Source organism: Camelina sativa, chromosome 10 (assembly GCF_030686135.1).
Source record: "Camelina sativa cultivar CO46 ecotype springtype chromosome 10, ASM3068613v1".
NCBI lineage: Eukaryota > Viridiplantae > Streptophyta > Magnoliopsida > Brassicales > Brassicaceae > Camelina > Camelina sativa.
The window spans coordinates 16,103,133-16,116,395 of record NC_141889.1 but is presented as its reverse complement, the minus strand read 5'-3'; the positions used below and the strand labels follow the sequence as shown (position 1 = coordinate 16,116,395).

Here is a 13,263-nt window from a genome sequence, read left to right as displayed (position 1 = left end):
AATGTTTCATGGGCTGAATACTAACCGACGGTGTTATTCGGAGTTCCTGGCCTTTAAAACAGATATGAGTAAGGCTTATGATCGGATTGAATGAGACTTTTTAGAGGCAGTTTTGGAAAAATTCAGATTTGATCAGAAATGGATCTCGTGGATTATGTGGTGTGTTTCTTCTGTGTCGTATCAAGTTCTTATGAATGGCCAGCTTAGGGGCTCTATTATACCACAGAGGGGCTTACGTCAAGGGGACCCCTTGTCGCCGTACCTGTTCATACTTTGCACCGAGATGCTGATAGCAAATATAAGAAAGGCTGAACGAGAGAAGAAGTTGACGGGCATCACAATTGCTCGTGATAGCCCCACTATTTCTCATTTGCAATTTGCTGACGATAGTCTATTTTCTGTAAGGCTGAAGCGTCTGAGTGTCGACGGTGATGAACATCATAGGCAATTATGGTAAAGCTTTAGGGCAAGAGGTTAACCTGGAGAAATCTTCGATTATGTTCGGTACGAAGGTTCCACTTGAGACAAGATCTCAGATTAAGTTATTTATTGGCATTTCCAAAGAGGGCGGTATGGGCTCTTATTTGGGTATTCCTGAGAACCTTCAGGGTTCGAAGACTAAGGTTTTTAGCTACGTGAAGGATCGATTGGATGATCGAGTAAACAGTTGGTCTGCGAAGTATTTATCTAAAGGGGGCAAGGAAATCATGATTAAATCGGTGGCGTTGGCACTTCCTTCCCATGTTATGTCATGTTATAAACTACCGCAGGAGTTGACGTCTAAATTAACGAGTGCTATTTCTACCTTTTGGTGGAAGTCTAACGACAAGGCTCGTGGTATGCACTGGGTTGCTTGAGATAAATTATGCAAAGATAAGTGCGAAGAGGGTCTAGGATTCCGAGCTCTTGATCAATTTAATGATGCCATGCTGGCTAAACGGTTTTGGCGTCTAATTCATTATCCGTTGTCCTTGATGGCTCGGATGATGAGAGACCGATACTTTAAGAATAAACATCCTCTGTTGGCAAAAAAACCAAATAATCTTTCTTTTGCATGGAGGAGTATTTACTCCACCAAGGATCTGGTGGGACAAGGAGCGAGGTGGGCGGTGGGTTCTGGCTGTTCTATCTAAGTTTGGCGAGATCCATGGATACCGAATGCCCGGCCAAGACCAGCTAATGGCCGGGGGCGTTTGTGCTCCCGATCTTGATGGTTAACCAATTAATTAATCCAATTACGAAGGACTGGCATTTACCCATATTATAGGAGTTTTTTTTTATCCGGAGGATATCCCGATTATTCGGAGTATGTCGGTCAGTAAATATTATAAGCCGGATTGCTTAATATGGCATTTTACCAGATCGGGGAAGTACTCGGTGAAAACGGGTTACCGGTTAGCTCGGGATTTAGTTAAGGAAGTTGAATATGGGCCTACGTGTATGGCTCTTTGGGCTCAATCGTGGAAACTTGAGGTTCCCCCGAAGGTTCAACACTTTTTATGGCACATTGCCTCTGGTACCCTTCCTGTGATGGAACGGCTAGCGCAGCGGGGGGGGGGGGGTTCGTTGTGATAGTCTATGCAAACAGTGTGAGTCCGCAGCAAAGTCTATAAATCACACACTTTTTGAGTGTTCTCGATCGAGAAGTATTTGGGAATTGTCTCAAGTCTCGATCGATCATGTTGGCTTTCCATATGCCTCAATTTATGCGAATTTAGACTTTATCTTTTGGCGGGCATCATCCCAGTCGGGAGCTTTGGATATATCCCTCTGTCTCCCTTGGATTCTTAGGTCAGTTTGGAAGGATAGGAATATAACAATTTTTCAGGGAATAGAGGGTAACCCGAGTGATATTTTAAACCAGGCATATAATGACAGATTACTGTGGGAGGAGGCCAAATATTTCTCGGAGGGTTTTCAGTATCCTCCGGTTCTTCAAGAGGTGCGGGACTCTCCACGCTGTCAGATTGATGGTTCATGGAAAAGTTTGGATCCTTTCCAGGGTATGGGTTGGTGGTACTGTAATGGTGAAAATTCGACGCTTCTTCTGGGCGCACGAAGTCATAGACGTGGCCCAACCTCTTTACATGCGGAGCTACAAGCCCTGATGTGGGCTATGGAGTCCTTGTTGGCGGTAGGGGTCGACTGTCAAGCCTTCGAGACGGATTGTGCAGAATTAATCGCGATGTTGCAGCTACCCGATGACTGGCTAGCCTTCTCAAACCTACTGGAAGAATTCTCTTTGCTCCGATCATCTTTCTCTTCGCTTTACTTGATCAAGATCCCTCGTGAATCCAATGTTAGGGCAGATTGTTTAGCCCGTTCCTCAAGATTTTTAGGTTTTGAAACTTTTTTTATAAACTCTTATCCTAATGTTTGGACAACCAATGTTTAGAGTAATCTTTTAATTTATTTAATATTTGGTTGAAAAAAAAAAGAAAGATTTATTAAACTTTTCTAATTTACCCGTTGATATGTGAACAAATAAGTTACACATACAAATACTGAAATAGATGTCTACTACTAGCTAGGACCACGAGGCGTTTTATTATTCAACAATAATATTCTTATTCCATGAATTACCGAACAATAATTCATATCAACTCCAAAAGTGTTTTCCATCTCTACCGTACGTGGTCGTAGTTCATCTTTTTAGTACCGTAGTTCCTCGAAAACATGATCAATGTTTTGTCCCCATTCTCCATTGTACAAATCCAAGAGCTTATGTGCAGGCGTAACCCCTATTTCCCAATGATAATTAGCAAACGATAAGGTACCCGGGGAACAAAAATTAGTAAATCTTCAGCTAACCAGGAAATAACATTACCTGTTCTAACCACCTCGGCGATAGGGTTCAAGAAACCGGTTTCATTGTACCCTCTACGCTCCAAACCATCCTAAGAAATAAACGAATAACCTCAATATATATGTATATTTACATTATAAGGAGAAAGCATGGACACGTACCATTGCTAGCTTGAGGACATCTTCTGCGACATGTTTCAAAGGACCACCTCTAAACATTGTCTTTAGGCCAGCGATTGGAACCTGTTTGAAACCTAGTGAGAATTGGTTTACACGAGAATATTTCGTAAAGTTTATTAAAAATAAAGAAATATCTTGTCAGTTTACATGTGTTCTAAGCATCTCTCTTTCTTCAAGATTCCAGTCAACTATCATATCAAGAACAGTTTGAAGAGACTTCTCATCGTAGAGCAAACCCACCTGACGTTCAAACATATTCGAAATAAACCAGTGAATCAAATTTGATTTATTTCTTTATACAAGATAATGTAATTACCCAAAAAGCTGGTAGGGCACATAACATCGGCCAAGGACCTCCATCAGCACCTCTCATCTCCAAGAATTTCTTTAACCGGACCTGATAGTGTTATTACAAAAGATAATTATAAGAAAAAATGACTCTGAACCACAACAATCAATAGGGAAGTTTAATTAATGGCGTGGTTAAAACAGAGTATTTTACCTCTGGCCATATTGTTCCTAAATGAATTTCCCAGTCGTTAATAGTGGGTTGTTCATTTGAGAGATGAGAAATTTTTCCGGACAAGAAATCCTGAAAAGTAAAAAGCAAAAAATAAAAAATGGTCGGATCATAACCTGACGTAAGAAGATTGCAAAAAGTTAGAAATTTAAGATTTCTTTTATAAAGAAGATGTAGACCCGAAATGTCATTCCTCTACAGTTGAGATAGCTTTTGTTTCGATTTAAGAAGTACATCGGAAGGTCAAGTGCATATTCGACGTACCGCTCAAACCTATATCAACATATTGAATGTTAAACATATATATTTTTAAGGACAAAGATCGATCATAGAGTTAGAAGAAACATTTTATACTCACCCGAATGAGTCATCGAAAACAAAAGGTAGCATCCCTGTGCGGGCTTTATCGGTATCTATGTATAAATGACTGTCACATCATGTTGATAGATGAGAAAATTATACTAAGAAATGGAGAAAATTATACTGTAACAACAAGTAGTAATGTATAAATTAACCTCCTAAAACTTAAACACCCTGTTGGTTTTCCATTACTAAAAGGGGAATTTGCGAAGAGAGCAGTCGCCATCTGTTTGATAACAAAATAACAACAAAGTGAGAAAAAATTTTGGTTATGAATTCAAAAACCACTAACATTAAAAGAGGGCATCAATCATCTCACAGGTTGCAAAGCTAGACTAGCACGAAACTTCCTGATCATATCGGTTTCCGAACTATAGTCTAGATTGACCTGAACCGTACACGTTCTCATCATCACGTCAGGTCCTGATGAGCTAGCTCTTCCTAAGTACTCTCTTACAAAGTCAAACTTTCTCTGCACATGTAAAATACTTTGACTCATCAGATAATTTGCTAATGTAAGATACGTACATCAAGTAATATATGAGAGTATATGTTTGTAGAGGAAGGAACCTTGGGCACAATGGTTGCATCCTCAAAACTAGATTTTGGTTCATAGCCAATTCCTAGGAAACCAATTTCCAATTCTTCAGCAACAGTTTTCACCTGGTAAAGATGTGAATGGAGCTCATCACAAGTTTGGTGCAATGTCTTTAGAGGTGCTCCACTAAGCTCTAGCTGACCTCCTGGTTCCAGTGATATGCTTTGCATTCCCTGTAGTAATCAAAGCCAAACAGAAAAATCTGAAATTTCGTTTTCATAATTGGATATTTATTTATTAAAACAAGAGAAGAGAGTATTTACCTGTTTTAAGCCAATAATTTTGTCATTCTCCATAACCTTATCCCACTCAAATCTCTCAGCAATGCCACTAAGCAAAGCAGCTACTTGTTCATATTTCATAGGGCACAAAGTCTTGACCTCGAAACCCAATTTCTCGTTTTCTGTACCTATTCTGTATCCAAGAGATAAAACGATACAAAAATGAGTTAGAACAAATAAGTAGTTTGAGAGAACATACGAGATGATGATACTAATTAGTGGTACCTCCACATTTCCTTTGGTTTGCATCCAGAAGCAAAAAAGGCAATGAGATCTTCTTTAGTCAATGGCTTCTCAATTGCAGAAGAAGTGTTTGCGATTGCCTTTCTCCCTTGATTGTATACAACTATCTTGCTTCTTTTACAAGCAAGAGATCTCTTAGGTGAGAAGTTAACTTGGCTTTTCAAAGCACCCAAGTTTATTACAGCACCAACCCCATAAGGCGAGAGTGAGAGCGCCATGGGTTATTTCTAGCAGCACCAATATTATATAACCCATATATCTATTATTAGTCATCTGTGTCTTCACATAAAATTGGTCTTGTTATATAAAGGAAAAGAATACGTGTAGGTACTATTTTTCTGTCTATATTTTTAAATTCTTAATGGTTAATATATATATTTTTAAAAGAGTACGTGTAGGTACTATTTTTCTGTCTATATTTTTAAATTCTTAATGCTAAAAGCTGCACACTTGTTTGCCTATTTGTATGCATGGTTCGTTTAGGTGTCGCTGTGACACACTCCGACAGCGACTTAAAAAATTGGGATGTCACCGTTGTTATGTATCGCTAGCGACTAACTACCAAAAATGACATCATTTTTGACTACGGGAATGAAATCAGTATGATTGATGAATATAAAACAAAAAAATATCAAAAAAAAAATTATACATAGAATAACAATTATTTAAAAAAAATTAGTGTTGCATAATTGTCGGTACAAACCATTTTAACTAATTTAGTCTCTATTACCTCAAATTAAAGGTATCGATTTTAAAATATGTGAAGACTGTTCCGGAAACAAAGAAAGCATAAATGAAGAGACAACAAAGACGGCGAAGGATCTTTAAGAAAAAAAAAAAAAAAAAAAAAAAAAAAAAAAAAAAAAGATGAAGAAGGAGAGAACCTGAATTTTGTCAAACAGAGGAGGCTTTGCTTGCAGAGTCAGTAGAAGTATTGGTAGCTGTCTTGTGTACATTTATACACAAACACGCTGTCCGGAAAGGCGTTAATTACTATATATATAAAAGTTGGTTTTGGAGCTATCTGCATCTTTAACCGAACCCATTAGTCGGATATGTGTTTTGATCTCTGTATTCGGATCCGATTACCTCGGATATCTGAGTTTCAAATACCCGTGAAAACCCACGATATCCGCGGATATTGAATCCGGTCCAAATTTTTTTTTTGCTGTTCTCTCTCTTAAAAAAAAGAAAAATACTTAAGTTTACTCCCTCTTCTCTCTTCCAATCAAAATCTTCCATTTAATATTTCATTTAAAAAAAGAATCATAATTAAATTAAAAAGAAAAACAATTTAAAAAAACAAATTCTGTATACTTTTAATTAAGGAAATTTAAATATTAGATTGGTTTAGATTTTTAAAATTAAAACGAAATTATATATCGGTTTGGATTCACAAATGAGGTGGTTAGAGTTTAGATTTTACAATTAAAACGAAATTATATATCGGTTTGGGTTCAGAAATGAGATAGTTAGGGTTTAGATTTTACAAGTAGAACGAAATTATATGTTGGTTTGGGTTCACAAATGAAATGTTAGAGTTTAGATTTTACAATTAGAACGAAATTATATGTCGGTTTGGGTTCACTAATAAGATGTTAGAGTTTAGATTTTACAATTAGAACGAAATTATATATCGGTTTGGGTTCACAAATGAGATGGTTAAGGTTTAGATTTTACAATTAAAACAAAATTATATGTCGGTTTGGGTTCACAAATGAGATGGTTAGGATTTAGATTTAACAATTAGAACGAAAGTATATGTCGGTTGGGTTTACAAATGAGATGGTTAGGGTTTAGATTTTACAATTACAATAAAATTATATGTCGGTTTGGGTTCACAAATGAGATGGTTTAAGTTTTTAATTTTATAATAAATATGTATAGATTTTATTTCCTTATTTTATAAGGGGGTGAATGAAGAGGTTCATCCCTCCAAATATTACTCTAAAAAAAATACGCCTTAAAATCCTCAGATCTCATCATTGTAACGGCAAAATAAGAGGAAGAAAATATTGATCGGATAATAAATTATAGTTGTCATTACAATAACGTACTCAGGAGACGATCTATCACTTCAATATAAAAAAAAAATATTAAAAGAATATCCTTATCTCAAACAGTCCATAAATCGGACTAAAAAAAATTAACCTAAAAACATGAGCGTTCCAAACAACTCTCCTGTAATGATAAAACTATTACGAAATAAAAAAACTCAAAAAAATTCATAACTCAAATTTATGTAAACCATAAACCCTGAAACTATCATCAATAGTTTAAATAAAAGAGAATCCCTATTAATTATTGCAAGAAAAAAAAGCAGAAACTAAAACGAAGAAAGAAATCATGACTTTTTTTTTAATATACGAAAATCAAATAATACCCAAGTAAATAAGAAAAAAAAATTATGTAATCTTCCATACTTAGATTACGTCTAAGTCTGGTTCGTCTTCATCACCACCATCGTCATTCACATCCCATGATCATAAGGATCACAAGAACACTAGCGCGGAAGCTTTCATTTAGACCCACAAATATTCCCTGCTCTGATACCATGTAGAAACTAGAAGAAGGGTTTTAGGAAAAAAGTCTTTATTATTGTGTTGTATTTCTTAATCAATGATAAAAGAGATTATATAACACTAGGTCTTAAGTTTTACAACAACATTAGAATTTATAATAACTGACATAAACAAAGCCCAACATGAACAGTCGGTCTAGACACAAATAAAAACTTCTCCGCAAATTGGAATGTAATGAAATCAGTATGATTGATGAATAAAAAACAAAAAAGGTTTCCAAAAAAAATTATATATAGAATAATTATTATTAAAAAAAAATAGTGTAGCATAATTGTGGGTACAAACCATTTTAACTAATTTAGTCTTTTTTCCTTTGAAAATTTTAAAGGTATCATTTTTTGTATTTGTAATTTTATTCTTATTTTCTTATAAAAAATTATGAGAAAAGATAAGTCTGAGTTCTCTCAGAACCTTTGACCGAAAAGATAAGTGAACTTTAGTGACATAGGTGGCCAAATCAATTCTTTTAAACCTCTCCGCAAGTCTCTGAAACTGGGGTGTCACAACAACGTTTTACAAGATCCCCAATATGAATTGGCATGACAGCCAACTGTTTTTCATTGACTCTTTGTTTAAACAGAGTGTTGATCTTTTATACATTCTAGTAATTCCATGGCATGTTCTGATGCATGTCCCTCTATCTGATCAACACAACTCACAAAACATATTAGATCTCACAAACACCAATGACTTTTCTTAGAATCATGGGTTGATCCAAGTCCAATGGTTTTGTAAACAAATCAGCAATTTGCAAGAAAATGCTCTAATGTTCTATTACTATCAGTTTCTCTACAACTAATCTATGAATAAACTGATATTCAGGCCTGTAATTTAATTTTAGTATATGATACATGATCTACAATAATATTAGCAAACAAATAATTATCACACAAAATTGAAGCATGGTCTAAGAATGTATTGTACGCTGTTCTTAAATTTTTGATCCTCATCAGGTGATTGAAGCAGGTTCTCAAGGCATTAACCTCATAAGGCAACAGCCACCAGATCCTTCACGGTGATTCAGAGAGCGATATCTTTTCAAGTTTCTGCTGGCTCCTTTCGTAAACATCAACCTTATGTTGACAATTCTTTCAGCTGAAATACTCACAGCTTGCAAGTACATAACAGATTTCTAGTTTGATGGTACAACACATCTTCAAACACCTGATCAGTCTACCGTACCAGTTATCATTCACACAATCTCCTGATTCTTCTTCTAAGATAGATCATTTCCAACTCTCATGGGTGTGGCTTCATCTTCATTTCTATGTAACTCACATGCACTGATCGAACTTTTGGCATACTCGCATTGGTATATGAATACTTCATCATTTGTCTAACGAATGTTTAACCACATATTCAGATTCTCAAAACCTTACGGTTGCTCCAAGTAAGATGTCTTCTAAAAGAAGCAATTCCTAGCAATCCCGCTAACATCCATCTGATACAGCATGAAATTATGCACACAACCAATCCCAATCAGGTTTCTGATTACCTCGTGCTGAAGTGCAGGTGCTGCATTTAGCAAACTCTCTTTAGACTATTGTACGACCAATCAAGCCTTGTTCTCCACAACTTTTCCTAGTTTGTCTCTTCTGTTCTTGAAGACCTATAGACAACTGAGTTCCTTCAACAAAATGAATTCATCTGCCAAAGTCTGACCTGCAACGACGTCTATAGACCTAGTAGCCACTTCTGTAGCTTCGCCCGTCTGAGATATATCACATTGTTGCAGTTTGAATCCATTTGCAAAGCTCTAACTTGCAACGCCATTAACTACATCCAAACAACTCTGTGTAGTAGCATCATACACAACAACTCTGCCCTCATGAATCCTTCCAGAAGCTTCTTGATGGATGTGATTCACACAGTTTCCTGACTGTTGCAGCTTACACTTAACAACAACTAGTTAATGCACTCCTTTTGAGATCATATCTCTAGGCATCATATAACAGTGTATATAATAGCTATTATCAGAGTGCTGACCTTCGACTCGAATATTGTGGCGCTCATCAACAGCCTCACATCCTTTCTTGGTGAAGGTAACATCCAAAACCTCATCACACAACTGACTGCTGCTAATCAGATTAGTTTTTAGACCATTGACATGGTAGACAAACTCCAGAGTAGGCTGATCTTTACAACAAAGATGCACCTTTGTCTCTGATTTTACCTTCAGCTTCATCTCTAAAAGTGACCATGTCAGCTAAGCTTTCTTCAAAGTTGTGTAGCTTTCCTTGATTCCCAGTCATGTGCCTTGAACAACCACTATCAAAGAACCAGTGCTTCAACACAACAGTCTGTTGATCCTCAGCAGTGTGCGCATTATAATAGTTCAATCCAGACACTTGAAACATGCAGCTTTGTAGAGGCTCTGACTTGCATAATAACAACGACATGTTATTTTGTTCAGATCTGTGACACTCCACAATCTTGCCTTAAGTTCTGATCTTGTCCTTTCTTTCATCCATTTGAGGTGAAAAACATTGTTAATTGTGGTACTTAAAGATCCACTATAACAATACATATCATTCTTCTTAATGTAGACTTAATTGCCTCTTTTTGCAACTTTGTGGAACTTCTTCTCGCGTATGAATTGACTTGCACGATTCTTAAATCTATAGAAATCAAGGTTAATATGCCTAGTCACACCACAATACCAAGAACGATGTAGTTTTCCTCTCAGCAGGTTCACAACAGTCATCTGTTTAGTCTTCTACAGGTTGAACTCAGACACTCGTTTGACAGCATCACCTCTGTTTTGCAGCACTATTGTTCCATGACCTATGTATGCAGTCTTCTAACCATACACAGACCCATTCACTACACTCATGTCACCACTTGATTTTCCTCCATGGTTGCTCATACCACAGTTTGCAATCATAGTACCCTTGTGAGTGATCAGCCACTTGTCCAGATTTTTTTTTTCTCCTTTACTCAGCTTCTTGTTATTCTTTGGCTGATCCTCAAGACGTTGTCTCAACAAAGAAAAAATGAATTTCTCCTAAGACAATAATTTCTCAAGAGTGAAGACTCTACAAAGCATCTTTTCCTTCTCAGACATCGGATCATAATTCTCCTTCTTTTGCAAAATTAGATCCTTAGACAAAGAGATGACTTGTTTCTCAATAGATAAGCTAGACACATCATCCTCTTCTTAGACTTCAAAATAGACTTCTGATTCTAATCATCTTCTTTGGCAGAATTAGTATCACTCCATGACATACAAGATTTCGTATGACCACAGCCTTGACGGTTATAACACTTCATCACGCTTCTTTCAAATGTAGGACATTCTAATTTGAAGAGTCCAAAACCTTGACATTCAAGACTCTGAGATTTTTTTCCTGCATCAGATCAGGATGATGAAGATTGATGCTGACTGTAACATCCACGAACCGAAATCCCGGTTTAGGGAACTGCATCGGTCGATGCACTATGTGCATCGGTCGATGCAAGGTTGGTTTTCTGCGAATGAATTAAGTTAAACGCTGCGTTTTGGGGTAGGAAAAACCCTTAAACTCGAGTTTTGTCTCATTCGGCGAGTTTGACCGTTTTTGAGAGAAAAGAAAACAGAGAAAACGTTCTTGAGTGTTCTTGAGGAGTTTTGGTGATTTGAGGTTGTTCCTGTAGAGATCTGTAGCTGGGATCGTTGCAGGAGCTTCCTGGAAGTGTGTTCTTGCTTGTTTAAGGTTCTTAAACTTCTTGGCAAAGGTAAGTGTATGACTATGGCTTATTTAAGCTAGATATTCTCTGATCTGTGTGTTTTTTTGTGTTTTGTAGCTTGTTAGAACGTTGTTTAGGTTCGTGTGAGGCTTTCTTGTGGGTTGGGATCGAGTATTGTGGTTGTAGGAACGAAGAACCGGTGAGAAGCTTCGGGGAAAACGATGCTCGGCATGTGCATCGGTCGATGATCGGCATGTGCATCGGTCGATGCTCGGCATGTGCATCGGTCGATGCACTTTGTGCGTCGGTCAATGCAAGGGCGAGGAAGGCGCGTGAAACCTTAGGATTTTCGTGCTATGTCGAGCATGCGTCAGTTGATGCAAAGGGAGTATCGGTCGATGCAAGTAACCCTTGGATCGGTCGATGCATACCATGCGTCGGTCGACGCAACCCCAACTGGTGTCGGTCGATGCATGTTTGGTATTGGTCGATGCAGATTCCTGGTTGGTTATTGTTGATTGTTGATTGTTGGTTGATGGTTAGAGATGTCTTTTTTGCTTGTGTGTATAGCCCAGTAGATGATAGAATTGCCTTACTGAGTGTTTATAAAATACTCATGCATTGCAATTTGTGTTTGTGGTGCAGGTAAAGGCAAAGTGTGATCGTGGAATCAAGGCAATGAAGAGGAGGATGTTCTAGGGACTCGATTGGATGTTGTCTGGCATTGCTAGGTTGCTAGAGTTGGGTCTTTAGAAACATTGCTAGGTTGCTGGTTCTATGTTTATTGTTGGTTGATTATTGGATATTGTTATATGTTATAATTATTGGATATTCATTGGTATTGGTTATTTCCGTTGTTGGCTGTGGTTGTGGTTAGGTGGCTAGTGGGTATGGGACCACTAGTTGTAGTTTATTATTATTATTATTATTTATTATTTATTATTTAAAAAAACAGGTCAGGTCGTTTCACTGACGTTGTACATCCTTTGGCCTTCTGAACTGCTTCTTGATCAGTAATTTTTTTTCATTACCTTAACAGACGTCTGAGTTTCTACAGTCTTCATAGTGAATGATTCCTCAGCCTTCTGATCGTCCTTTCTTATTTGTAGTTCATCTGTCTGAACTAGTTTCACACCTTGATCAACCTTCCGTTTATCAGAACTTAAAGCATTACCATTAGATTTATGAGAAAGATATCTAGGTGACATGCTTCTGAGAAATTCCCTGACAAACCTCTTATCATTGTATACCTTCTTTAGCACTACAACTTCCTGATAAGGAGATCTCAGTTGACTGCTGAAATGACAGGATGGTGATAAATCATATTTTTCGTCTTCACCCTTCTAGTTTCCTCAAAGAAGGCTTCCAAGATATCCCAAGCTCCTTTCGCTGACATACATTCTTGTACCATCGCGAACAGATCCATCGGCAAAAACCTGAAAATTGTAGATAACGCTTCACCGTTCTGTTTTCCCTTTAACTTCTCCTCAACTGTCCATAACTTACAGGGCTTTATTACAGTTTCTCCTCTCATGTTCGTAAGTATTGAAAGTGACCATCCATCTTCAACAGCGAACCAGACTTCCATATCACGACTCTGAATTATCTGTTCGTAAGTATTGTCATTGTGAAGAACAAGTACCCTCTTCCGAGGATCGATGAGTTGTTGGATCAGTTGAGAGGTAGGAGCTTCCTGGAAGTGTTGTGTTGCTTGTTTAAGGTTCAGAATCTTCTTGGCAAAGGTAAGTGCACGACCATGGCTTATCTAAGCTAGAGATTCTCTGATCTGTGTGTTTTTGTGTTTTGTAGCTTGTTACAACGTTGTTTAGGTTTGTGTGAGGCTTTCTTGTGACTTGGGATCGAGTTTTGTGGTTGTAGGAACGAATTTCCGACGAGAAGCTTCGGAGAAAACGATGCCCGGCACGTGCGTCAGTTGATGCATTGCAAGGACGATGCGGTTTGACCTAGGAGAATCGGTCAATGCTATGTGGAGGCGTCGGTCGATGCAATGGGAGTTTCGGTCGATGC

The 13,263-nt window shown here is 37.5% G+C and overlaps 3 protein-coding genes across 5 annotated transcripts; 2 read left to right on the top strand and 1 right to left on the bottom strand.

The window, feature by feature from the left end:
• Window positions 1-431: 431 nt before the first annotated feature.
• Window positions 432-857, top strand: LOC147936223 (uncharacterized). Its single transcript, XM_087468638.1, has one exon. The coding sequence runs from the start codon at window positions 432-434 to the stop codon at window positions 855-857; it is 426 nt and encodes a 141-aa protein (XP_087324764.1).
• A 451-nt stretch (window positions 858-1,308) lies between these two features.
• Window positions 1,309-2,531, top strand: LOC147936222 (uncharacterized). The gene is made up of 3 exons (XM_087468637.1): window positions 1,309-1,485; window positions 1,829-2,299; window positions 2,514-2,531. The coding sequence occupies exons 1-3, from the start codon at window positions 1,309-1,311 to the stop codon at window positions 2,529-2,531; spliced, it is 666 nt and encodes a 221-aa protein (XP_087324763.1).
• On the bottom strand, window positions 2,444-7,046 carry LOC147936221 (glutamate--cysteine ligase, chloroplastic-like). 3 transcript variants are annotated; one of them, XM_087470119.1, is made up of 15 exons: window positions 6,934-7,046; window positions 5,872-6,166; window positions 4,970-5,214; window positions 4,727-4,877; window positions 4,436-4,636; window positions 4,185-4,337; window positions 4,021-4,091; window positions 3,864-3,932; window positions 3,685-3,778; window positions 3,488-3,577; window positions 3,302-3,382; window positions 3,133-3,225; window positions 2,968-3,048; window positions 2,828-2,897; window positions 2,444-2,741 (listed from the first exon to the last, which is right to left on the bottom strand). In XM_087470119.1, the coding sequence occupies exons 3-15, from the start codon at window positions 5,203-5,205 to the stop codon at window positions 2,653-2,655; spliced, it is 1,479 nt and encodes a 492-aa protein (XP_087326245.1). In that variant the 5' UTR covers window positions 5,206-5,214; window positions 5,872-6,166; window positions 6,934-7,046; the 3' UTR covers window positions 2,444-2,652. The 3 variants fall into 3 exon arrangements, with proteins under 3 accessions (XP_087326245.1, XP_087326246.1, XP_087326247.1); XM_087470120.1 differs by lacking the exon at window positions 6,934-7,046 and having other exon boundaries at window positions 5,872-6,200; XM_087470121.1 differs by lacking the exons at window positions 5,872-6,166; window positions 6,934-7,046 and having other exon boundaries at window positions 4,970-5,847.
• Between the last annotated feature and the right edge of the window lie 6,217 nt (window positions 7,047-13,263).

What these genes read in the sequence shown, in the direction of transcription:
- LOC147936223 (XM_087468638.1), top strand. Translation starts at nt 432, where the DNA reads ATGAACATCATAGGCAATTATGGTAAAGCTTTAGGGCAAGAGGTTAAC.
- LOC147936222 (XM_087468637.1), top strand. Translation starts at nt 1,309, where the DNA reads ATGTCGGTCAGTAAATATTATAAGCCGGATTGCTTAATATGGCATTTT. An exon ending in AACTTGAGGTTCCCCCGAAG is followed by an intron (nt 1,486 to 1,828) that starts GTTCAACACTTT and finishes ACAATTTTTCAG; the next exon opens with GGAATAGAGGGTAACCCGAG.
- LOC147936221 (XM_087470119.1), bottom strand. Translation starts at nt 5,205, where the DNA reads ATGGCGCTCTCACTCTCGCCTTATGGGGTTGGTGCTGTAATAAACTTG. An exon ending in GTTTTCGATGACTCATTCGG is followed by an intron (nt 3,779 to 3,863) that starts GTGAGTATAAAA and finishes ATGTTGATATAG; the next exon opens with GTTTGAGCGGTACGTCGAAT. An exon ending in GTGCCCTACCAGCTTTTTGG is followed by an intron (nt 3,226 to 3,301) that starts GTAATTACATTA and finishes TTTGAACGTCAG; the next exon opens with GTGGGTTTGCTCTACGATGA.